We start from the raw sequence: 25,350 nt of genomic DNA on the forward strand, positions 1-25,350 counted from the left end.
TAGGCGGTTGATTCAAGTTCTCGTATTGTTTGTGACCCATATACTTAGGTCATTTATTATTCATATTTTTAACATAGCTTGCACTACTGTTATGTGAACACCTGTTGATACCCAGCTGTTGTTTTGTAAAAGGACCTCAGAAGAGTCCCGGGAGTCTTCATCTTTATTTATCTTGATTGGTGTTTGGCCTGCATGTACTTATGGCGAACACCCTAGTGGGCTTTTCTTTCTTCTAAATCTTTGTTAATCTTGTATGTTCAATAAAACTGTTGGCATCACACTTCACTCATCTCCTGTAGATTTTGTGTTTTGGTTTCAATTGTGTTCCAAAAGCCTGAATCAACATCTTTCCAGCCTATAGAAATTCTGCAAAGCCTTTAAAATTTGCGACCCCACAATCCTGCTGCTCTTTGAAAAACTAACAGTACTTCCAAACGAGCTGTTAAACAGGGCTTCGTGTGATCTGCCTTTTGGTGATCAACTGGTCAGAAAGATTCAACGCATTCAAGTGGATAATCATGCTAACTTCCTTGATTCTTGTCCTCACTTTCCAGGTCCTCAACGGTACTCCATCAATGTCTCCTGAAGTTGTGTGTTTCAGAACAAAAGTGGAGCAAATAATAGCAAACACTGAACACACACCTCCCCTGTCTGCCAAGAGCATGTCTAAGACTTTTCTATACCACCATCAGTGACGTGAAGACAGATTGTTCAATATTAGATTATTCTGTTATTATATGTTACCTTATATATGTAATCAAAGTAGTTGAATTAGAATACTGCTGTAGATCACATTATACCCTTTAATATAGAGTGTGTGAGCTGTATGTAGTTTAGTTCTCATTATACTTTTGAGTTAACAGAACATATTCACATATTAGTTCATTAGATAAATGTGCAGAAATGAAATAGAAGTTGATTTAAGGAAAAGCAGATGCTGGCTTCACGGTGCAGTTGAACGCTGGCAACGCGAGAGCGAAACACGTCCGTAGGTTTGGTTTATGATACGGCGTGTTCCGGTGGTGCGGCCGTGAAGTGCAGTAGTGGTTGGTGCTAGTTTTAGTACATTGGATAGAGGTTTTGACGGTGGTTTGTGGCGTCAGTCGAGTTTTAAGGGCTGCGGTCATAATACAAAGTAAAATTTTAAGTACATAGAGCAAAACCTGGTTTATGATGTCAGGTATAACTTCGGGGATGCAAGCATCACTTTTATGATGCGACTTTGCCCCGTTGTGGCGGTCATAAGCGCAGAGAAAGGGGTATTTTGGTCTATGGTGCAGTGTGCTTTAAGAAGATCTAACAGTTGAGCTCAGAAGTTTCTGTGTAATCTTCCACTGATGAGGAACGCTCTGTGTGTCTCACTGATGGTGTAACGCGCTGTGTGTGTAAGGCGCGCTCTGGCTATGTGTGAGGCGCGCGCTGAGTGTGTTTCTGTGTGTGAAGTGTGAACACAGTGACAGTGACGGTTGATGTGTTTGATTAGGAGGACATTAGAGCAAAGACACATTTTAGGATCAAAGGTTGATGCCTAGTGTACCTGTGGAAATAATTTTGCCCTAGGAGTGGCGACCCTCCTGTTCGTGGACGCGCGGCCAGGACCGGCGGCGTCCGGGTGCCGAGGTGGTGACTTGGGGAGGTGAGGGCCCCCGCATAGCTACGGAAATAACACTGGAACGGCCGTGTAATCACGGGTTCACATTTATTCCGGACTAGAACAAGACACATTTTGCGAACAAAGGTTGAGTCTAGATTAGTAAAGAAATATAAAAAGGTTGAATTCCTCGTTTCAGTGGTTGAAATTGTTGTGTGCCTGTCCCCTGACGAGTGTGAAATTAAAATAAAGAGGGAATTTGGAGCCACATAGAGATAGACGGGCATAATTGGGTGTATTACTCTGTGGTGTAATAAAAATAAAAAGGAGAGATAGTAAGAGGTGCAGTGGAGAATTATGGAGGAGTACAGAGAGGAATGTGTTGGGAGACTGACGTACAGTTTACGCTGTCAAGGTAGGCGGGTTGCCTGCTTATCTGTTTAACATGTGATGAAAATGAAATTAAATAAATCTCTTAGTGTGTTAATACAGGAAGCTGCGGACCTGGACCAACTGCCCCCACAAGCACAGCGGTCGAAGCAAAATTATAGGTAATGGGAACCACACCCAGCACGAATCAGCAGCTGTGAAAAAGACAGCAGCGAGGAGAGAATTAGAGGAGAAATTAAGAGAAGTTTTAACACATAAAATTGGGGCCAACGGACTTGTGGAGGTTGGGAAGGCGTCCGGAGCATCACAACAAAAAGGTGAAACAAAAACACACAAGCAGAGAAATCTGAGAGAAAGGCTCCTTTTAAGGTAACGCCTAGTTTGAGAAAAGATAAAATTAACCTGCTTTTATACAAATGCACATACACGCAATGAAGAAACAGCTTACACTCATGAACACGTGAAGATTTTCCAGCAAGGTTAAAGAAAAATTAACATACTTAAATGATGAAGTCTATACATTACTGACAAAGAAACCCTCTGGGTTGCAGGACAACAATTTAACTAAAAAAAAAAAAAAAAAAAAGGAACACTGGTCTAACCAACCAGGCAAGACACAACAAATTTAGTGGTTAAAAGATTCAAATTGTGACATGTTTTCTGTTGATTGATTAATAAAAGTGATTACTGAATGAAAGAAAGTTCCTTTTTTGGGCTTTTAAACATGATCTTAAGAATTTTAACAGGAGCATGTTGTCCTGTCAACTTGGTGGGTTAGGAGTTGATTATATCGGGAGACAAAAAACAAAAAAAAGGGGGAAAGAAGGCTGACACAGGGCCTGGCCCCATTGTCTCCCCTCTGAATAACACAGCCAACACAACATCATTTTCCTGTTCGTTTGTTTTTGTTTGTTTTTGTTTTGTTTTGTTTTTGTTTTTTCTATATATATTTAATTACAGGCTGCTTTGCCGGCCCTGAAAGCCGAGGCTGACTGGACTCCTGCTCTCCCCCATACGTGACACTGACCAAATGCTGCAACAGCTGGACCCACAACAACGACCTGAGAATGTCAACAGACCTGCAGGAATGTGATCTCATGCAGCCGAGACGGAGAGCACTAAACCTAAGGCCCGTTTCACTACACGGGGGAAAATTCCCAGACTGCGTCAGCTGACAGAGCTGTGACGAGACGCCCGCCAAGCCCGAATGAAAAGTAAGGCCGAGCGAAAGAATGCTGACCTTGATAACTTTGCATTCACACTGTGCAGGACAGTGATGGACCAACACGGATGATCGGGTGGCGAAAAAGGGCGTGACCGAGACAAGAGGAGTAACTGAGGACAGAAGGCACCTCAGAATGGACAAAAACACAGAAGAAGATGCAGGTTTCACCTGCGGTGAACATCGACACTGGAGAAAGGACTGCCCCAATTGGGGTCAGAACCAGGACGGACTGAATTTTGAGCAGCAGCAGCAGCAATGGTCGCAAACAAACTGAAAAGGAGGGGGGCAGGACCCCAGGGCATGCTTCAGGCCGTGGTTTACCCAGAACACCAGAACAGGAAAGTGATGAACACACACACACACACACACACACACGTCTCCAAACACACAGATTCAGAATGAAGTGAAATACACACATGAACACGTGCACTCGTTGAGTGAGTGAGAAATGACACACACACACATATACATACACACACACACACACACACACACACACACACACACACACACACACGGGAATGCTGATTCACTGAGAAGTGATGCACACACATACACATGCACACGCTTGTGCAATGAAGAGTGATCCACACGCACACACACATACACGCTGATGCAATGAAGAATGCTTTGCTTATGCTGATATGCAAAATGCTGCACACAAACATCCCAATGCATAATTTTTATGAGGAGCCATTGATTACCATTAAATACTTAGAATGTGTTATATGTCACCCAGAGGGCATTTATGTAGATTTTAGGAATAAGGTCTAAAAAAGTTTGGTTATGAAAACAATGTCTGTGCGTGATGTCTGTTTATGGCTCAAGGCCTTGACTGAATTCTTTGCTGTGCTTCACACAGCCCTGATGAGGAACAGTGGCACAGAGTGAAAATGATGAATTAATAGTGTAAGTTTAGGTCGGAGTACGGCATTTTCTGTGATTGAGTTTTAATTCAAGGAGGAACAAAAGGTGTTACGGCACCTGAGGTTCTCATTCCCACACAATATTGTCCCGGCAGGAAGCAAAATGTTCCTGTGAATTTCTGGTTGATTGTTTGGTTTTGTTTAGCGCTAGCTTGATTTTATCAGTGAGCTTTGGCTTGTGTTCTTTCTCGTAAGCGAGAGAGGGATAGTTTTATGCTTGGACATGTCTGCAACGGGCCCTAGTTTGTGTTATTTTAGTAGTATTTTGTTGGTTATGTCTGTTTTCGTTTTTGTTACAGTGCACTGAGATAAGAAAATCTGAGAGGTGTGATCCACCGGTGGTGATATGGTGATATGTTGATATTTTGTGAGTTCATGATTTAACAATCAGCTCTTTAAACAAGGCCTGAAAGATTGAAATTTAAAGCGCTATAAAATATTCTTACAAAAACAGTTGCAAAGTGTGCTTCTCCATGATTGTAATTGGCTTGGGAGAAATTCACTTATAGGGAACACTGAGAAGTTCTGAGTCTAAAAGGATTGCACCGAGTCAATCCGGCCCAAAAAACAACAAGGAATTGTTTTCCTTTAAAATGATGACGTCATCTTGCTGGTGATGAAGGCTCGAATAGGTTGCGCGGGAGACTCCATTATCAGCAACATCTGGTATGAATGTGTATGGAGGTATGCATGTGAATGGACTGTGATGGACTGACGACTAAAAGTTTTGACTGACTTGATACTGAGACAATGACTGCACCAACTTTAGGATTCGTAAATGCCAATAAACAATTCACCCAGCCGACAAGAGAAGGGTGGATGCTTCGCTTTGTTTTGTTTTGTTTTTTCAGGAGCAGGAGGATAAGAGAGACTGGAGGAGGAGACTCTAGCTTCACATAAGTATGAACTGCAGACTTAACACTGTGGTTGCTGATTTTGAGTTACCGATGTTTGCATTAAGAAAACTGTGCTATATTAGCTGTGTTTTGAGTAAGGTATCATGTTATATTATTGGGAATGCCAAATGCTACAGTGGAGAAGACTTTTGATACCACTCATGACTGGAATATGTTATTATTAACCATAGCAGGCCACTGTAAAAAGTCAATTAAATTTTATAGAGGAAAATCGCCAAAATTGAACAATACCTATGAATGACTGGCCACATTCAGAATAGAGATATGCAATAATAAACATTGGTCCACGTGATTTAGGTTCTCACTTGAAATAGTAAGTTATTAGATGTAGAATATAATTGACAGGGACATTTGATAGGATGTGGTACTGAAAAAGAACAAGAGCAAAGTAAATAAAGAAAATATTGTGTTTAGTTTGGATAAATTCAAATTAAAATGTACCATTACACTCAGAGGATCAATATGAAATAAAACATATGCAAAATTTGTAGGAAGTACATGACTGATAACTGTTCTGTCCTGAGCGTTTGTTTCTAGAGCACCCACTTGACCACACCAACAGTTTCTCGCCACCGAGGAGGGGGACTTGCAAAAAGAATAAAATAAAAATCTGAGTTTAACAAAACATTTTAAATGTAAATATCAAGCTTACCTTTCTTTTTCCATGAAATGTGCTTGTGGGCACGCCAGCCATTTTGAAAAGGTGGGCAAAACAATTGGCAAGGCCACACCCCCACACATGTGATATAATTTTAAAGGTACTGTTGCCCTCTCTAAGAAACATCAGGAATTAGAGGAGTGGCAAGTAGAGTATGCGAGCTACAAGCAAAAACTAAAATGTGTACTACAGTGTGCAAAAAATGAAATACTGGGTCATCAGGGGGGTCATGAGGGACATTTATAAAACTAAAAGTCCCACTAACCTTAAAGTGCACTTGAAAAGCCCACACAAGAAGGTTAACCTAGCTTACCTAGAAGACCTCATCAGGGGGAGCACACTCCCCCTCCTTGAAGAGCTCACCCACTCAACCCGCATCCCCAGAAAACAGCTAACCCCAGATAAGGCAGCGTGATGTATCCCGAGACAACAGGACTGGGACATCTAAATAAAGGTGTGAAACAATCGCCTTCAAAAGGTTATCAATTCACTTCAACCAAAATTAGGACCACTCGGTGCGGCAAGAGTTAATAGTTATTAGTCTCAACACCCAAGGACAACCAGAAGAGCTTGACTGATATGATGGAACTGGGATTTTGTTACACTTAATTTTTTGCAAAACACAAATAAAACTAAATTGAAACTAAGGATTTTCAGAAAATAAAAACTAAACTAAACTAGCAAACAATTGGTAAAAACTGATTAAAACTGATGAAAATTGCAAAACTATTACAACCCTGGTCCAGACTAAGATGGTGTTGGACATCTTCAGGGCAGAAAAGGGTTGGTGTGACCAGGGTGTGGTTTGGCTTGTTGTATGTATATTTGAGATCATATGGCTCTGGATGGACCAGTTACCAGGGCATGGAAGGATGACAGACTTTATTACATGAGGAGAAGGGACATTTTCGGGATCGAAGATCCTCAGGGATGACAAGGCTGGAGCAACGGTACTCGAGAGAAGAATTTCTGATACTTTCTGAGATATGATGTCACCAACCTTCTCTTTTAAGTGTCTAGCTCCAATGAATTGACACATGGGAGTGTGTCAAAACGGGGGAGTTGAGTTTGAACATAATATGGTAAAACTTAAGCATATAATGGGTTAGACTTAGAGATGACTCATTAATTTTTGATTTCTTTTACACACACATAGATTATGATTAGAATAAGTCCTGAACATAATATTTTGAACCAAATTTGAATCATTAGAAGAACAATGGATAACAATATTAGATTATCAAGGCTAGGGAGAGAGGTGTTTTGGTTTTCTGTCTCTTGCAGAGAAAGGAACAGACACCAGACGGGGACCCGGAGATGTGAGGACCCTTCACAGCAGGGACAGATGTAGGGACTGCCGAGACAGCAACTGGGGTCAAGTGTCATGACGTTTGGGCTCCTGGAGAAGATGGATCCCACAAACACAGCAATAACCATGAAGGGGTTGGCGAAAACCAGGAACACCAGACCAACGAGGTTCAAGAGGCTCTTGGCAAAAAGGGGGACACGCCGGTGACCCCAAAATACACAGATCTTTGTTTGAAATCGGGGCAGAATAATCCCCAGAACTGTGCAATGACTAAAGGGTGGTCTAACCCCGGAGGTCGAAGAAAGAAGCTGAGAATCACCCAACTGGAAGACACTGGTAGCTGCAGCAATAAAAATAAAGGTTAAAAGCTCCTTAGACAGAGGTTCTAGTCTAAGTACATTTGAAAGGTATAAGGGGGCATTAAAATGGGAGTGGAAAACTGGAGCACCAAAATAAAGCTGTGGGAGAATTGGGGAGTGATGGGAGAGTCATCTGTAACTGCTGTTATGGTTGTAAATCTAACTTTGCTTGCATCTGAACTGCGTGAACACAGAGGTCATCCCACATATGGTCCACCCGTTAAAGGGGGACAGAGGGCCTCAGGATCAAGAAAACTTGGACCTTGCGACCCTGGAGTGCATGTTGTAAGTGATCTCTTTCAGAGATCAAAAGGGGGAATTATTAGATTATTCTGTTATTATATGTTACCTTATATATGTAATCAAAGTAGTTGAATTAGAATACTGCTGTAGATCATATTATACCCTTTAATATAGAGTGTGTGAGCTGTATGTAGTTTAGTTCTCATTATACTTTTGAGTTAACAGAACATATTCACATATTAGTTCATTAGATAAATGTGCATCACTCTGTATCCTTGATCTGCTGGGAATGTGTTACACTGTTTTCTTGACATGCTTAATTGTTGAATCATGAAGAGAAGGTTGTAAGCAGGAGACTCTGTGTCTAAAGACAGGGGAGATAGATAGACCACATTCCACACCCCCACCTTACAGAAAGCAGAGAAACAACTGCCGAGGTCATAACTTAGGCGCTGTAACAGAGAAAAAATGTGATGTTTTGGCTTTTACGACTAGCTGGGGGCCACTAGAGACTATAAAAAGCTGAGCAACCCGTCACCATTTTGAGACATGTGCCTGACCCTCTGGTAGCATCTCTCCCGTCCGGACGTTGTAATGCTCTGACTGTTGAATTATATGGAAATAAATGATTGTTGATTGAGCATTGATACACCGAGTATTGTCCCTCCTTCAGCCCAAAGATTCAAAGAATTGGGAGAATTCAACATCAAACAAATCTGCGATGGTATTTTCAGATTAAGTTAGCCAATTAAACATCAAAGTGGACTTAATTAATGCAGTCAACAATTCCTTAGGAGGTATCATGGCTCGTGGGGTGAGCTGTGTGGAATTTAACTAGGACCCAAGATGCTGGCAGCTGAGATGCAGGAGAGTTTTATTGAGAAGATGGAGATACAAACAGAAACGGCGGAGGTGTGTAGGAAACTAAGCATAACCTAAACTGTAGAAAACTAACAAAACGAACCTGAAGCGCTAACTGGAGACCCGGGAACATAGAAATATGCAGGGAGGAACACAGGTTGACACAGGGAATTAACGCAGACGAACTAGCAACAGGCAAGAGAACACACAGGGCTTAAATACACACAGCAGTAACCAAGGGATGGGAGACAGGAGGGGAACACACCTGGGACAAATCAGAGCTGACGAGACAGGGGAAACGTAAACTGACCACACTCACATGAGACAAAGACCTTCAGAATATAACAGGAAACTTACAGACACAAAGAACCAGACAAGACACTGAACTCAACAGACAGACTCACAAGCAGACACAGTAACACCATGGACAGACAGTCAATAAATAAATGTTTAATAAAAAATGTCATGTAGGCTATTACAAGTAAACTAGTGTGAAATAAGAGGACTGTTGATCAGCCTACGCTGTGGAAAGCTGTGACTCTGTCACTGACACGTGTGGCATGATGGATGCAGTCATGCTGGGAGAAGCTACGTGAGTGCAGAAACCTCTGATCACCAGACGATCACGTGGTCATCAGTTTTCAAACAGCTCATTGCAGTTTTATAAATCATCTTCAGAGGTTATTTGAACCTTGTCTTTGCAGAGACCTGCAGACCTGAGGCAGTAATGCAGTGATAATGACCAGCACACAGTGTAAGTCATGCTGCAGCTGCCCTGAATCTACAGTGTTGGTTATTCCCACCATGTCTCTATGTTTCTGATCCAGTGTGGACGAGCTCTTTATTCAGTCTGAACTGGTTTTAAAACTAAAATACAATTGATTTGTTATTCATAGATTTTCAGATTTACTCTTACACAAAAAAGTAAAACATTTTTGTTGCCAGATCACACGTATTTACTTCCAGTCCTGAACAGAAGGAAATCGTTTTGATGCCTAAATGACATTTTATGTTCAGTGACAACCTGGTGTGCTTGGGTCCATGAATGCAGTGGTGTCGTGAGTGGGCCCTGTTACAGTCGTCAGTGCCAGCATGAGGTGTCAGTGAATATATTTACACATTACTTCATTTAAAGTACGAGTTTGTGTCTCTGTCCACAGGCAGTCAACCCCGGCTGTGTCCTGGAGGATTTTGTGCGCTGGTATTCACCTCGGGATTACGTAGAAGAGGAAGTGGTCGATGAGAAGGGCAACACGATGGTGACGGGGACACTCAGTCCCAGGATGAAGATCCCAGGCAACATGTGGGTGGAGGCTTGGGAGACTGCCAGGGTCACACCTGCACGACGCAAAAAAAGACTTTTTGATGACACCAAGGAGGCCGAGAAGGTCTGAAGCAGGTCGTTCGTTTTGCCGCATGCGTGTTTTTAAGCCAAACGTGTTTACTAAGTGGATCACAAAGTGTTTTCATGAATGTTTCTGCTGATTTTCAGGATCAGCTTCTGCCATGGGACCGTTTTGGCTCATGTATGTTGAAGCATTTTCACATGTTGATGAAAAAGGATCTGATGCTGTCACACACGATGTTTAACTGACACACAGCAGCTCTCTGTGGTGTGATGGTGTTAAATGAAGAACAACTTTAAACCAGCTTCTATTAATGATCCGGTCGGCTTTATGGGAAAGGGACAAACAGTAACTGGGGTTAGTTGTTTCCTCACCCAAAGAGGGTCCTGGATTTGGACCCGGGCAGGTCCCTGCCAAGCGTTTGCATGTTCTTCCTGCACATATGAAAGCAGAGCTCGGAGCTCCAGTTTGCACCATCACTGAAAATGTTGCCTGTCTTTTAAAGACATTGTTTATCCAAAAAGAGAAAGTTAAAAATAATGCTCACTGATAGTCTTATGACAGATTTAAAGATCTGGGTATGACCGGTCCCTCTGTGAATAACCATCATAGAGAAAGGTCACCGTTTATCTGGAGTCTTCTTCAGAGGCAGCCTGTTGGCTGTGCAAAAATATTCTGTTGATCTGAAAGAGCAAAAAGAAAACAGAAGCCAGGAAGACTAAACTTTTTGGGGGTTTGTCTTTAGGTTCTGCACTACATGGCGATGCAGAAACCTGCAGACCTGGCCCGTCACCTCCTGCCCTGTATACTTCATGCAACTATTCTGAAGTTGAAGGAAGAAGGTAAGTCCTCACCGTTTGGTTGAAAAACACGTTTATATGAAATAAAATCAGGGAAAATAACTCTGAGCCCACAGCAGGTAAATTACAGTAAGACCGAAATACAAAAAACTAAAGATATTAAAATAAGTACTAAGAAAATGAAATGCAACCCGAGATGTTAATGCAGAAAAAAAACCAGAAGCTGCATCTTGGACGCTGCCAGCATAATGCACAGGCTTTTGACGGGGCTCGCACACAAACACAAAGCAGATGATGAAGCATCACCAAATATGTTTCTGTTGTGATATTTTGATACCATGGTAGTAGAGCTGGGCGATAGAACGATAACGATATGTATCGCGATATAACTTTTACTCGATAGAGAAATTAAGCTATCGCGATAGACCTCGCCGCTCTTGTCCTCTTAAAATAAAAAAATTAAAAAAATTTTTTTAAAAAAGGTCAGCCAATCCAAACTAAGTAGCGCAGAGCCGAACCAATCACAGCCGCAGCGTCACGTCGCGTGACTTGTTCAGCACAAGTGCCAAGCCGCACGTGTTTGTTTGGGAAGCAGCCAGCGCGTAATGGAGGAAATGAGTGTGCCGACTAGAAAAATCAACCGAGCGTGACCGAAGAGAAAACAGATGATGGTTCCAATGCCGGAGAGATTGTCGAACGGAAGAGCCATAGAAGTTCCGTAGTGTGAAGGTATTTCGGCTATTTCAAGTCTGACAAAAAACAGAGCAGCGTGCACTGTAAATTGTGCCGAAAGCAAGTCTGGAAATACAATAAACTGGTGCATGCGTCACACTGTGCGCCACGTTATTGTTTCGGTGAAATGAATTTCTACAATACTGTTAATTCTACTCTCTGCAGTGTTTAAATGCTTACATATACACACAGTTACTGTCCCTCCACACATACGACTCGGTTCTGCTTCTATGCCGCAGCTTTGTTTACTTTTTCCCACCGAGGCTTCTAGACTTCTGATTGGCCAACATTTCTGCACAGTTAGGAATCTAGCGCCACCTGCTGCTTTGGCATGTTCATAGCAGCGTTTTTCTTCATTTCTGCCTTTATGTGTGGACGGGATTATTTTTTAAAACGAAAACGGAAAATCTCCGTTTTCAAAAATACCCGTGTACGTGTGGACGTAGCCTCAGTCTCTGACTTGAAGCGCTAATTCGTCATTCGGCTTTTGTCAGACTAAAGTAACTGTTAAAACTCAAATTCAAATTTCAAATTCAAATTTTATTTGTCACGTACACAGTCATACACAGTACGATATGTAGTGAAATGCTTGGACAACTGCTCGTGACCTAAAGAGAACAAAAAAGGAAAAGGCTATGAATAAGATAGGAAATAAATATGAAAAATTAAAAAGGGTAAATTTAACTAGGAAGGAATAAAATATAAATTAAGGTTAAAAATGAAATAACTGTACAACACAAATTAGAATGAAGGGTAAATTTAACTGGGAAGAATAAGATAAAGATAAATATATAAATTAAAGTTGAAAATAAAATAACTGTACAACAAAATACACAATATAGAACTATATAAGAATGTATGAAGAAATCTAAATATAAATAAATATATACACACTAACAGCAGCTGTACAAGTATTAACCGGAAATGAAGAATATAGTGACCAGTGTTGTGCAAAACCAAAGTCCAGAAAGTCCAGTGTGTGTGTAAGAACTGTATGTGTGGGTCAGGACTGTGTGGTGGTGTGATTGAGAGACCGTATCGCCTGCGGGAAGAAGCTCCTCCTCAGTCTCTCTGTGTTGGTCTTCAGGGAGCGGAATCGCTTTCCTGACCTCAACAGAGAGAACAGTCCGTTGTTGGGATGGCTGAGGTCCTTCACGATCTTCCTGGCCTTGGTCCAGCACCGCCTGCTGTAGATTGAGTGCAGGTCAGGGAGCTCGGAGCGGATGGTGCGCTCAGCTGACCGCACAAAACTGTTTGAAAAGCTCAGCTATACAACAAGGAGAGATTGAGAATTTCCTTTTAGTTCTCAGTTTATTTGATATTGACAAAAGTTTGTCAGTTTTGTCTGTTCTTCTGTAAAACAAACTAAGATTTATTTTTAGAATTAATATTTTGTTTCTAAGTGGAATTGACAATTTAGTCTGTTTCGTTTGTTCTATTTTGAAACTTAAACGCTTCAGCGGCTGCCTTTTGTGTAGTTTGCAATATTTGCCTTTATTTATCTGAAAAAGTCTCATGTTCCTTAAGTACATCTACCCTGTTGAACTTATTATGGGAAATAAATATTTAAATAAAAACAAGCTGCTGATTATTTCACATTTTACTTGTGAGCAACGGCACATTTAAATCTTACAAATATAGTTATTTGGCTTATATCGTGATAGATATCGTTATCGCCTGAAATGAAAAAAACATATCGTGATATGAAAAAATCTCATATCGCCCAGCTCTACATGGTAGCATTTACAGGATATTGTTTTTGATGATGTTATACAAAGGACCCTGTTTCTGCAATGCCCTTTGTTTGAACCTCATCTCCTCTTGCTGTGACCCCATGGGCGACTTCCCTTGGCCTGCTGGTCTGGAAAATCCAACAGTTCATCTATATGTAAAGAAGGCACTTAAACTGGAACAGGCATAGCTGCTTGATCCTGCCGTGGAACAATAGGACGGGGTGCAAGCTCTCATGCTCCCAGGACGTGGGGGTGCATTCCTGGAGTGCACACCAGGCTTGCAGCCTGCTAAGGATCACACACAATTGATTATGTGCCTCTGGGTATACATGGTTAAACATTTCCTAATGCAAATAACTACATGCAGTATTCTACCATGTGCAAACTTATATCACTAAAGGATTCTAACTGTCTAGTGTTTAACGGACCTTTCAAAGGTATGTTGAGATTATAGAAGGCCCCTTTCAGAGCTAGGGGGAACTTCCTTATATGGTTGTAACTTGAAACTTGTTGACACACAAACCCTTCTGCCTATAAAAACTGCTGCACAAAGAATAAACTTTGAGTTAGTTTGGGATGACAATTTAGAACAGTCTCCGCGTCTTTTTGTTCTTCCAAACTGCTCCCGGTACTCCGGCCGGTGCCGTAATTAACCGTTGATCATGCTTGAGAATATTTTAATTGTTATAGGAGGATGAACTCTGATGATGAAAGCCCACGCCTCAGAGAAACCCGGAATGGAGTTTCTTACAGTTTCCAAACCAAAGAAGATAAGATGAAGCATACCTGCGCAGCGGTGGGTGATGAGGAGAGGCCGCAGCGTGTCTGTCTTAAAGTGCAAGTTTGTGACAGTTTAAAGCTTAACAAGCTAAGACGCCAAACATCCAGAGCACAAAGACAAGTCAGAGGGCTTTTTCAGACACACACTTCTAAACCGTCGTGCTCAACAGTGTCTCTGCTAAAACTGCGTCTGTGCTCTACCCCTGTAAAGTTGCCTATCGAGTGCTTAATGATAAGGTGCATGGTAGCTGCTTTCCTCTGCAGGTGGATGAAGCCACTGATAGTGACAAAGGAATGACTTCTCTGGTGTATGCCTTATACCAGGGGTGTCAAACTCAAATACACAGTGGGCCAAAATTCAAAACTGGAACAAGGTCGCGGGCTAACATTAATATTTATTGAAAAAAAAATCTTCCTCCAGATTTAAGAATGAATCTCTTCTTATGGACTCAAACAAGTTTTGCTGAAAAACTGAATATGGAACAAGCAAAGTTTAATACTAAACAATATGTATATTAGTTGTATAATACCAGTAGGCCAGCTCTAATAATAATTTGGTATGGCTTCGCGGGCCAAATGTAATTAGGCTGCGGGCCAAATTTGGCCCGCGGGCCAGAGTTTGACACCTATGCCTTATACTGTCATCACTGCCACCCTGCTGCAACTGACTGAAGCATCCTGATGCCAGGCTGAGCATGCATGACGCATGATCCCGCGTGATCCCTTGCATGACCATCTGACTGTTCTTGGTGGAAGTGACTTGACAGAGCTATCGAGATGAAGTTCTCTAACCTGTACAACAACCTGGCCTGTGGCAGTTTGCGTGTCGCCTCCACATTGCCAAAGATCACTAGCATATCCAGACACTTCCTTGGCCAGCATTTAGTGTTGATGTCTCTCCCACTGAATATGCCTGGGTAATTTTGGGCTGGCATGTTCATTAGAGGCAACCAGAACCCATTGCAGCTGGATGCTGCATTTATCTATGAATGGAAAGAAATTGCTCAACAACAGATCTGCAGTCTGTGCTCAGACAGGTGACTGCTTGCACCTGTCTGAGGTAATACTGTCAAGCACCGTCATTATAACAGTCTTGTACTATACATACAGTGTATATATGTGTTTTGTTTCTTTCTTTCTTACTACTATTGTACATCAGTAAAGTGCAGGAGCCCATTTTTCCAACTAGATAAAAGTCTAATACAACCCAAGAAAACAGCTTAGCCATGAATCACACTTTGTAATATCTGTGTTTGGATATTACAAAGTGATTTTATTAAACAAAATGGCCTATTAAGGTTAAATATGAGCTAAATATGATATTGTAGTCCATTCGTAAGAGTGTTTTGAAGTGCTTATTTTACTAGGTGACCTCTGTGAGGCAAACATACAAAATGCTGTATGCTATCTGTGAGGCTCATATGCAATTTCTTAAATCCAAATCAAATCAAAACAAAGCTTTTTTTTTATGCAATGTAAATATACATTTCAAAACAATTCATGGCAACAGTTGCCAAGTCATGATGATGTCATGGGCTCCATTCCCCAAATTCCACAGTTAGGTTTGATTTTGAACACTTCAAGACAAACTGCAGACAAAAAAACTAAGAAAAGCAGTCACAAAACTCAAGATGAGTGAAGAAGGCCAGCTGCCATACAAGTCGAGCTCAGTAAATAATGAACTCTGTTTGGAGGGACAATTTTGTGATGCAATCATCAAAGTGGAGGATGTTGAATTTCCGGTCCACAGGATCATCCTATGTAACTGTACGCCGTACTTCAGGTGAGTTGCTTACCTGATAATGTGAAGGACAGTTGACTGATTTATACCTGTGAAAAATGTAATTCATGGTCTTAGTTGGTGAAACAGTGCCAACCAAAAGGAACAGGTTGAATCATAAAACTTTTCTGATAGAAAGACTTTGTCACGGTCAACTGACAGATACACCCAAAACATAATGCAAACATTTGCAGATTTCATCATTACCTTCACAGAGCTCCAGATTCCACTTCAGTAAATGTGCCATTTAAAAAGCACTGTGAATCACTTGGTGATTGTGTGAAGTCTAATTGAAGTGTTTTATTAAGTTACATTAATATCTTCCCCACTGTTATTGAGACAGTAAGACACACCAGACTTCCTGATACTAAAAAGGTTGAACTGTGTTATACAGTTATACGCTGAGCAAAAGTTTTGAGTTGCCTCTCATTTTTTTATATTTTGCTTTGAAACAGATGATTTTTTAAAAGTCCACTTGAGCAATAGTTCTGTGTTTTTTTGAAGACTTATAAAGGTTTGGTTTGGACATTTTTCACCCTTTTTAGTCCAGTGCTTGTACCCGATCATTTTCAGAGGAATGGTTTCCTCATCCTCATCAGAAATGGTTTCATGGTTCATGTAAAACCTGTTAAAACCAATAAATAAATGTTAAGAAAAAAAAAGAAAAGAAATGGTTGTGGAAGGGAAACAGAGACTGTAATTAAGCAACATGCACTGGAACTTCCATAAGGAAAGGAAACAGACTGAGGTATGCCAAATTACGCAATAACTAGACTAAATATCAGGGTAAACTGGCCCTATGGAGTTGATTTCAATATTTGTCATAGAGGTACAACAGTGAGTGTTTAGAGTTAACTTTAAAGCACGGTGGAGGCTCTGTCATGGTGTGGGACTGCATTGTGTTTGGCAATAGCTTCATAAACATGCTGCCAATGTAATAAAGACATTGAAAACCCAACAATCAAGTGCACTAAACATGTACAAACTCTGTTTTGGAGTTACTTGGAGTACTTGTGCATGACATAGTTTATTATCTTGTTGCCTCCACACCTTTTAATATTCTCTACTCTGTCTCCATCTCTACCCTCAGGGCTCTTTTCACCCACTGCAGCGACCCAGACAAACAGGTCTTCAACATACCTGGCTTGTCTTCTGAGATGATGGCACTCATCATTAACTTTGCATACACCGGCTCAGTTTCCATAACGGGGGAAAATGTAGTGGAACTTCTCATGGCAGCTGATCAATTCAATGCAATGGACATTGTGAAACTCTGCTCTGACTTCCTCGGGGAGCAACTGTGCCCAGAGAACTGCGTTGGCATTTGGCAGTTCACAAAAGTATGCTTATCACCCGAACTACGCACCAAGGCCTACCACTACATCATCAGTAACTTTGAGCAGGTTGTTCTTGAGGAGGAGTTCCTGCACCTAACTGTGGAGGAACTTGCTGACATCCTTGATAGAGAGGACCTCAATGTGTGGGAGACCACTTTGTATGAAGCGCTTACAAAGTGGATTAGCCATGTACCTGTACAACGGAAACAACACCTCACCGCTCTGTTGTCCAAGGTCTATAAACTTTCATTACTACATTTAGTTTGGACTTAAATCTTCAGCATTTAAGTCATAGATTGAGTCGATCCATCTGGGTATAAGGATGCTTTAATATCTTGAGATTTTGCTCTTTTCAGGTGTAGCCAAACCACATTTAAGAAATTCTCTTCAAGAGCATTAAAACCGTATCAGATCTCTACACACATACTATAGAATAAATTATATTTATTAAGTATAGTTGCTAGGGCTATGACTAAAAACTGTCCCTGTTGACGAAAAGGCTAATGGTGTCTGACTTTGGTCGCTCTCTTGCTAGCAATAAGAAAATTAAACAACATTAGGAGCATTATCCTAAAGAAGCTTGAGTTTACTAAAACTGATGTAGTTGAAATTCATAGTCACATTCTCTTCTGTCATCTCTCTATAGGTCCGACTGGGATTGATGACGTCAGACTACCTAAAGGACAATGTGCTGTCTAGTGAGCTGGTGGAGGCCAATTCTGAGTGCCTGTCCATGATAAGTAATGCCATCTTAGACATACATGATCTAGGAAGCAGACCCTTCATGTCTGCCTTGTATCACCCTCTTGCTCGTCCCCGCCTGCCTCATTCCATCCTGCTGGCCATTGGGGGGTGGAGTGGTGGTGAGCCAACTAACGGCATCGAGGCCTACGATTGCCGGGCTAACCGCTGGGTCAACGTAACGAACAACCTCGAGTGTCCTCGTGCTTATCATGGAGCCGCCTTCCTCAACGGGTACGTCTACTCCGTTGGTGGCTTCGACGGGGTGGAGCATTTCAACAGCGTCCGTAGGTTTGACCTGACCACTCACGCCTGGAATGAGGTGGCGCCCATGCACTCCCGCCGCTGCTATGTGAGCGTGACTGTGTTGAACGGGTTCATCTATGCCCTGGGAGGCCACGACGGGCATGTACGACTCAGCAGTGCAGAGCGCTATCAACCTGAAATCAACCAGTGGAGTCTTATTGCACCGATGCACGAACAGAGGAGCCACGCCAGCTGCACAACACTTAACAACCGGGTGGGTGAAGTAAAACAGTAGCAGAGAAATAGAGTAGGGTCTAAGGCACACAGGCCTAGAGACCTGTCAGCAACCTTTGGTAACAACCAGTTGCTAGGGGAAAATGTGTACTCCTCAGCTGGTTAGGCAGTGGTTGTATGAAAGACTCTACAGATTTCTACAGCAAATAGTTTGAGTATTTGCAGTAAGTCAGAGTACTCCATGCAAACCTCAACAGTCTGCTTACAACCAAAGGAAACACAAGGAGGCTTGTGGTGCAAAACCTTCCTGGTTACAATTTCACAGTAGTGACAGCCATCAACCTCCAGCAACCACTTGCCAACCAGTCAGGGAATACACATTTTTACAGTGAAGCGAGGTGCAAGATAGGTCACAAACTGGTTTCTATGTTCATGTTTTCAAATTTAAAAGTATAGTTTAAAAAGTTGAAAAATATACTAATATATATCTATTTTGTTTCTAACTGATCACAAGTGCATCTTTGCATTTATGTACAGTACTTTATTTGAGTTGACTTGTCAACTAAAATATAACAGATATTAAAAAAATTGTAAAACACACACATTTGTTAATTGTCATATTTTTCAGTTGGACACTTGGGTACTGAGTATCGGTCTTACTTCACAAATGATGTGGAAACATTTCACTTACAGGTAACATTGTTTCCAACTGAAATCTAAGAAATGTAAAAATTTTTAATGTCCCTTTTTTGTTTTCAGATTTACATTTGTGGTGGACTCAATGGCAACGAGTGTCTGCAGACAGCTGAATATTACAACCCAGAGAGCAACCAGTGGACGATGATCAGTCCCATGAACAGCCGCCGCAGCGGGATAGGTGTCATTGCATATGCGGATCATGTCTTTGCAGTAAGACCACAAAGTAGTGCTGACACTCACGTAACATACAAATCAAATCTGTAATGTGCTTTGATCAGCAAGGCTTAACACAGATTTGGCTGACACAGAATTTGGCTAACTTTGTTTTGTATTTATCAATGATCAGATTCCTATCCTGACCACAGGTTCAGAGAAGGCATTCTTACTCATTCTATGTATTAATTTAACTGATTAGTGATGTTTCTGCCTCTCTTTTTTTTTTCATGTGCCTCATTCCCAAAATGTTGTGTCTTTGATGATTTCACATTTCACTCAGTACAACAGAAATACTTATTCAAAACCAACATTGTCATCCTCATCGTTCCATAGAGGACATATGTTAGAGACAATTTCAAACTTATCCTGCAATACCTTTAGAAAAATGAGGGAATAAGCCAAGTGATTAGAACTCATCCTCTGGGGACGGTAGGCCTTTTAGCTGTAAATTTATCTTGCTATTTGCCTTAAAACCACTTATTTAGTTGTTTTGCAGCTGCACCCTTTGGTAAAAAGCAAAGATTTTAGTCTCACCTTCTGAGACACACTTCTTTATTTAGCTAGCTACCGTTTAGTATTTATTTTCTATTCAGACTAAGTCTCTATTCAAAAAAAGGAAAAGTTATCATCAGCAGAATGCAGTGACCTTACCCTGGTGCTGACCTCAGGGTCTTTGATCAGGCTTATAGGCACTTATAGCCTGTCAGGGCTACTTTAATCTGTTATAGGAAGAAAGGACTGGAACTCAGTGTTCCTTTTTGGACTAAAGGCAAAAGAGCTGTGAAGACATTTATACTGAAAACACAAATACTTTTTGTCGAGGGCTATTCATCTTTGTTGATAATAGCGTGGTGTAATAGACAACAGCACTTTAATAGCTGTAGTTGAGGCTTGAGTGAAAAAAGGTCTCATACAGACTTCCACAACAGCTGGCTTCTACTTTATTTTACTTTCTCCTTTTAATTCAGAAGTCATTTTCACACACCACTGCACCCTGATCTTTTCTAGACATTCCCAACAAATGCGGGCCTGTGAAAATGCAAATACTGGGACGTTAATGGGCCTTTTTTAAACAACTTTTATGTGTAAACTCCATATAACAGCATGAGAATATGTCAGGTAGCTGTTCGCTTTATCCAGGTAAAACCCTAAACCAATCAGAGTATTTCCAGTAGTCAGATCACACCTAAGGTAAACAATTTCCTTGTATCTGCTACATATTAAGGGCAACTTTGGACAATATTGCAACTTAATTCTTCCGTCACTTTCTGGAGTATCTGTGCAAAAGCAGCTAAAGACATATAACAGGTGCATTTTCTTACAGGGGTACGGTGAAGCTGGTTACACTTACATTCAATCATTTGAGCCACGTATTTACTTTTAGGTTGGTGGCTTCGATGGAAACAACTATCTGCGCACCGCTGAGGCTTACAACCCGCATACCAACACGTGGAACCTCGTGTTCTCTATGCTGACCCCCCGCAGCAACTTTGGCATTGAGGTAATTGATGATCGCCTCTTTGTCGTCGGGGGTTTCAATGGCTTCACCACCACTTCGGACGTCGAGTACTACACCGCTTTAACCAATGAGTGGTATGAGGCGTGCGACATGGATATTTTCCGCACAGACTTGAGCTGCTGTGTGATGTCCGGACTTTCCAACCTGACTGAGTACACCTTTCCTCGTGACTTCCTGCCACTTGAGGATGTTCTGAAATTAGCAATGGAGTCACCAGAGTCCACGTAAAATCTTTAAAGTGCAGTACTGCCATGTGTCAACATCTGAGTCTCGAACATGAAGGACTGAAATAAATCTTTAGAGCATTAAACTGCTGGTGAACTGGACATTTTATGTATGTATCTCAAAAACTTTCAGTAGGAGAGCCTGCACTGTAGATACTGGGTTTTATTAAGAGAATGCAATTGCAACAATAACAAATTGAAAAGATTTTTTCATTCCCTGTAATGTATGGCTGCTGAGCAGCCATACCAGACATGCACACAGGGTGACCAGATCACAATAAGCCGCATGTCGGACTTTTCAACTCTTGCTAGGTAAACACCATAAGAATAAAGGGAAGTTTTCACTCTCCCTTGTTATTTCAGCTGCGGTTCTGTCTGGTAACAGTCTATAGGTTTGAGTAAGGATGTATCCAATATTTTACAGTTGTACTAGCCAATACCCAATAAAGCAATTCTTACTTTTATACCAAACTAGTCAGTCTCAGCTTAGTCAATTTACTCTTTCACAGTAGAGCCTATTTTCTGAATAGTCTTCTGTCTAAACTCAAGATTAAAGAAAAAAAAAAATCTTAAAATTAACTAAAAGCGAGGCTGTCTCTGCACTGCACAAACCAAACACAAAATGTCGGCATGTTAGCCAATATTATCGTGCACCCTTAATTATAACACTGGGCTAACCTGGCCAAATTACAAACAAAAATCAATCACAACCAACATGGACTGTAGTAGCCGTGGAAGGAGAGAGGAAGTCCTTTCCTATAGTCCATCTGACCATATTGGCTTTACTGGCCAATAAAAGCAGTCCACTCAGCCATGCTCTTCTTGTAAGATGATGTGAGATCTCTCTCATGGATTTTGTCCAAGAGAACCTCCGTCTGTATGACGGAAAGCAGAGTGGCTACACACTTTGGGTATGTAAGGTGAAGGGTGTAATAGTAGGCCATAAGGTATAAAGCACCCTCGGTAACCAAGTCTTTTGGAAATGTGGTTATTGGCACATCTCCTACCGCTAGGATGCAGTTGGATGGACTCACAATCAGGACTGGGCAGGAGAGAGGACGTTTCATCAGATAGGTATTAGGGTCTTCTTGGTCCTTTAACACATAACACAGACATACTTTTGTAAGGATGATGCACTTTTGTTTCAAACACATAACTAAAGCTAAATTACAACAAAAGTTGAGGTTCTGAGAAAACACATCTGAAATTGCTACTTTTAATTATTCTCGATGGAATTACTGTTCACATCTGTCTAGCCTTCCTGAAAAACAGAAAACCAAGGCTACATTTAATTAGGTATCATTGAGGTGATAAAAATGTGCTACCACGTAATGCATCCATGTTTGTATTTACTGGTCACAGAGATCTAACCTGTGAGAACCCTCATTCCAAAAATGTGTTTTAGGTGCCTTTTGAAGGCTTAGAACATATAATATGTGAATATAAAATACTTTGGCACTCATCAGAAGCATTTTTTAATACTGTTGTCCCAAAAAGAACAAAAACAAAAAACAACTACTACATTTTACACAACTCACCTCAAGGACATGCACCAGAGCCTCACTCGCATCCCGTGCCCTCTTTGGAGGAGCAGAGGTGGATGGGAAGAGTGATGGCAGCACATGTAGGATCTCAAGAGCCTGTTCAGCTATACAGAAAAAAGAATCATCATCTCATTACCACACTTAAACAAAATCCTCAAGCATGTCCAGCAAAATCGCTGGACATGCTCGTAGGCAAGAAGTGAAGCAGCACATGGCGGGGAGAAATGAGGGGTGAGAACAGACACAATTTTGCACCGGAGGTTTTCGGGAAGCTTTTATTTTGGTATTTCCGTTGATTCGTACAATAAATTTGCATATTAGCCTAAACATTTAGGTTTAACATTTAACATTTAGATTTAAATATAATATTTAGATTTAATATTTAACATTTAGATTTAATATTTAACATTTGATGAAAAGTTACAAATATTTTACTAAATGTTGTAAAAAATTACTCGAAAAAACATGTTTTTGTAAGGTTTTGAGCTAAATGTGGAAAAATGTTGCCGTTAATTTCAGCATGTTTCAGTTTACAAACGGCGCCCCATAATTATCAGACTATTTTTGCCGATTACTGCTCACAATTTCTTTGTATTTTGACTTCAAACAACATTTTTTTTTGCGATTAAGTGTCAACAGAGATACAGAAAAGTGGTTACACCTAAAAAGCAAGGTCACTGAAGGCAGCGGTGTGGTTGTACAATGGTGCTGTAACCTTGTCCTGTCACCAGGGGGCGACGTCAAAATATCTGCTGTTGTCTTGTTGGCCCTTGGCTTACGGTGCATTCCAGATTGAGTCGGAAGTCGGAATTCCTGAGCTCCCAGTAGTAATTTTCATCTGGAACTCCCCCTCAACTAGTATTTCCTTCTTGGAAAGTCAGAGCAGGCAGCCTCAACAATCCAAGATGGTGACAGAGAACATAAACATAATCTGCTCTGTCACTCACCTGTATTTGTGACTCATGATATAAGCCACATGCTAAGCACTTACCACATTCTATCAATGAACGTGCTGCAGCTAAAATAAATCCCATCTTACTTTGCTTTTCTGACTTTCCTGCTGGAATGCACAAACTCGGGAATGACGTCACTGCCAAAAAGGACCACAGACATCAGAACATTGACACAGCTGCCAGGTTGGAAAAGTGAAGCAACAAAACAAAAAAACTGTACTCCATTTACAGGCCACCAGGGGGCGACCCCTGCGTCTGTAAAAGACTTCTGGCCCTATAGAGGTCTCTGGGACCTCTGTGAACAGTTCCCTGATGTGTTCAAGGGTTCAGTTTCTCATTTCAGAACACAGCTGAAATGATCAAGACTCACTGAAGGGGTGTGAAATGTGTCTAAATCTAGGGAACAGAGGCCTGATCGACGATATGTTCTGCAGACTCGTGTCTTTGTTCATAAACAGAAAAATGAAGGTAAGACACAAAGGCTTCCTTCAGTTTGACCTCTCAAAGGTCAAGGTCAGTCCAGTCTAACATGTTTTACTTTAACATGAAACGCTGCTATGACCGAGTCTCAAACAACAGAAAATCCAGAGTCTGCTCATCAGCTAACGACTTTGTTTTATGCTGTCGGTGGGTTAAATATCATGAAACGCCTCATTCAGTCAGCTGCATGTTCTTTAGAACCAAACTGGCTGCTCGAACTGATGAATGATACCACACTGAGCTCTCTGCAAGGGAACGAATGAGCTCGATTCCCTAAAATATCAGCCAGCGAGTCCAAACACACTGATTTTTACTAACGGATAAAATGATGTTAACTTTTCTATCAACTTCTTTTGCTCGTTATCACCTTATTAACTGTTCGGGGGTGAGAATGAAGCCTTGTACAAACTCTGGGTAAAGTAGTGTTTAGAAACGAGAACACTGAACGGGAAGTTAAAACACATCATAGACACCTCAGCTTCACTACTGGAACTTCAACATTATGCACTACACACTGTACAGTAATGCCACTGTCTTGCACATGTCTCAACTCTGTATATTTTTATATATTTTATTTTATTTTTACTCTATTTAATTTGTAAAAATGTGTATACACACACACACACACACACACACACACAGAAAAACATTTAGTATACACATCCAGAAATGCATATACTATTATATATTGTACATATATTTATTAGTTTCAGATTAGCCATCCTTGTATTTTGCTTTGTTTACGTTATTGTATTTGCACAACTCTGTTGCTTGTGAAGCTCGCACACAAGAATTTCACTCACATGTACTGTACCAATGTACCTGCACATGTGATGTGACAATAAAAGTGATTTGATTTGATTTGATAAAAGAAAAAGGCGCAGCGGTGTTCCTTCTCCGAGTGGGGGGGCTTCTTCCGTCTCCAGGCGTCTTCAGGAGTTTTTAAGTTTCCTTGGTGTAGAGGCTAAGCCTACGCTTGAAGCCACTGAGGTGGTCGTTAACGGGGGTGACGCGATGTCACTGGTATGCATGAATGTTCACAGTCCAATAAATCCAGCAGTATGTATCTTGTCATTTTTGGTCTTTATTCCGTATCGACATAGCATAACAGCGCAACGGTCACAAACTGTTTGCCTTCTCAATGACACACCTGACGCCGATTACGTGCGTCTACCTTAAATACCTTTACATTACATAATCAAAACAGAAAAAGGTAACCTCTAGTGACCACATAAGGTATTAACCCAAGAATGGCTCCTACACCCCGGCCCCTAATTGAAATGGCTATCAGACATGGCAATTCTAATCACAAAGAAAATAAGGAGCCACTAATAGAGTCTACTTTAGACCTATACATTCACATAAATAAACATAAGTAACACACTTTTAGATTACAGTCTCATGTAACAAGCAAAGTTTGGTTACAGGTCTTTCCAGAATATTAGTCTTTGTTTTTAAATGTGCAGATCGCACGAGTCCTTTTTTGTCACAAATGGCTTCCAGAACT

General features: G+C 41.1%; 2 protein-coding genes across 4 annotated transcripts in view; both read left to right on the plus strand.

Moving 5' to 3' along the window:
* The window catches only part of LOC147305280 (uncharacterized), a 63,294-nt gene that overhangs the window by 12,321 nt on the left and 25,623 nt on the right, over window positions 1–25,350 (plus strand). The gene's annotated exons all lie outside the window — the stretch shown is intronic.
* LOC147305281 (kelch-like protein 10) lies at window positions 15,385–21,024 on the plus strand. Of its 2 annotated transcripts, none has more exons than XM_086278281.1 (5): window positions 15,385–15,653; window positions 16,741–16,990; window positions 17,634–18,248; window positions 18,968–19,117; window positions 20,508–21,024. In XM_086278281.1, the coding sequence occupies exons 1-5, from the start codon at window positions 15,502–15,504 to the stop codon at window positions 20,868–20,870; spliced, it is 1,530 nt and encodes a 509-aa protein (XP_086134407.1). In that variant the 5' UTR covers window positions 15,385–15,501; the 3' UTR covers window positions 20,871–21,024. The 2 variants fall into 2 exon arrangements, with proteins under 2 accessions (XP_086134407.1, XP_086134406.1); XM_086278280.1 differs by having other exon boundaries at window positions 15,392–15,653; window positions 16,741–17,221; window positions 20,508–21,012.

Source organism: Aulonocara sp. 'chitande type north' Nkhata Bay, linkage group LG20, assembly GCF_057382095.1.
Source record: "Aulonocara sp. 'chitande type north' Nkhata Bay isolate Kocher_YH1m ecotype deep benthic linkage group LG20, A_spYH_male_GT1.1, whole genome shotgun sequence".
Classification (NCBI taxonomy): domain Eukaryota; kingdom Metazoa; phylum Chordata; class Actinopteri; order Cichliformes; family Cichlidae; genus Aulonocara; species Aulonocara sp. 'chitande type north' Nkhata Bay.

What these genes read in the sequence shown, in the direction of transcription:
- LOC147305281 (XM_086278280.1), top strand. Translation starts at nt 15,502, where the DNA reads ATGAGTGAAGAAGGCCAGCTGCCATACAAGTCGAGCTCAGTAAATAAT. An exon ending in AACTGTACGCCGTACTTCAG is followed by an intron (nt 15,654 to 16,740) that starts GTGAGTTGCTTA and finishes CTCTACCCTCAG; the next exon opens with GGCTCTTTTCACCCACTGCA. An exon ending in ATGCGGATCATGTCTTTGCA is followed by an intron (nt 19,118 to 20,507) that starts GTAAGACCACAA and finishes ATTTACTTTTAG; the next exon opens with GTTGGTGGCTTCGATGGAAA.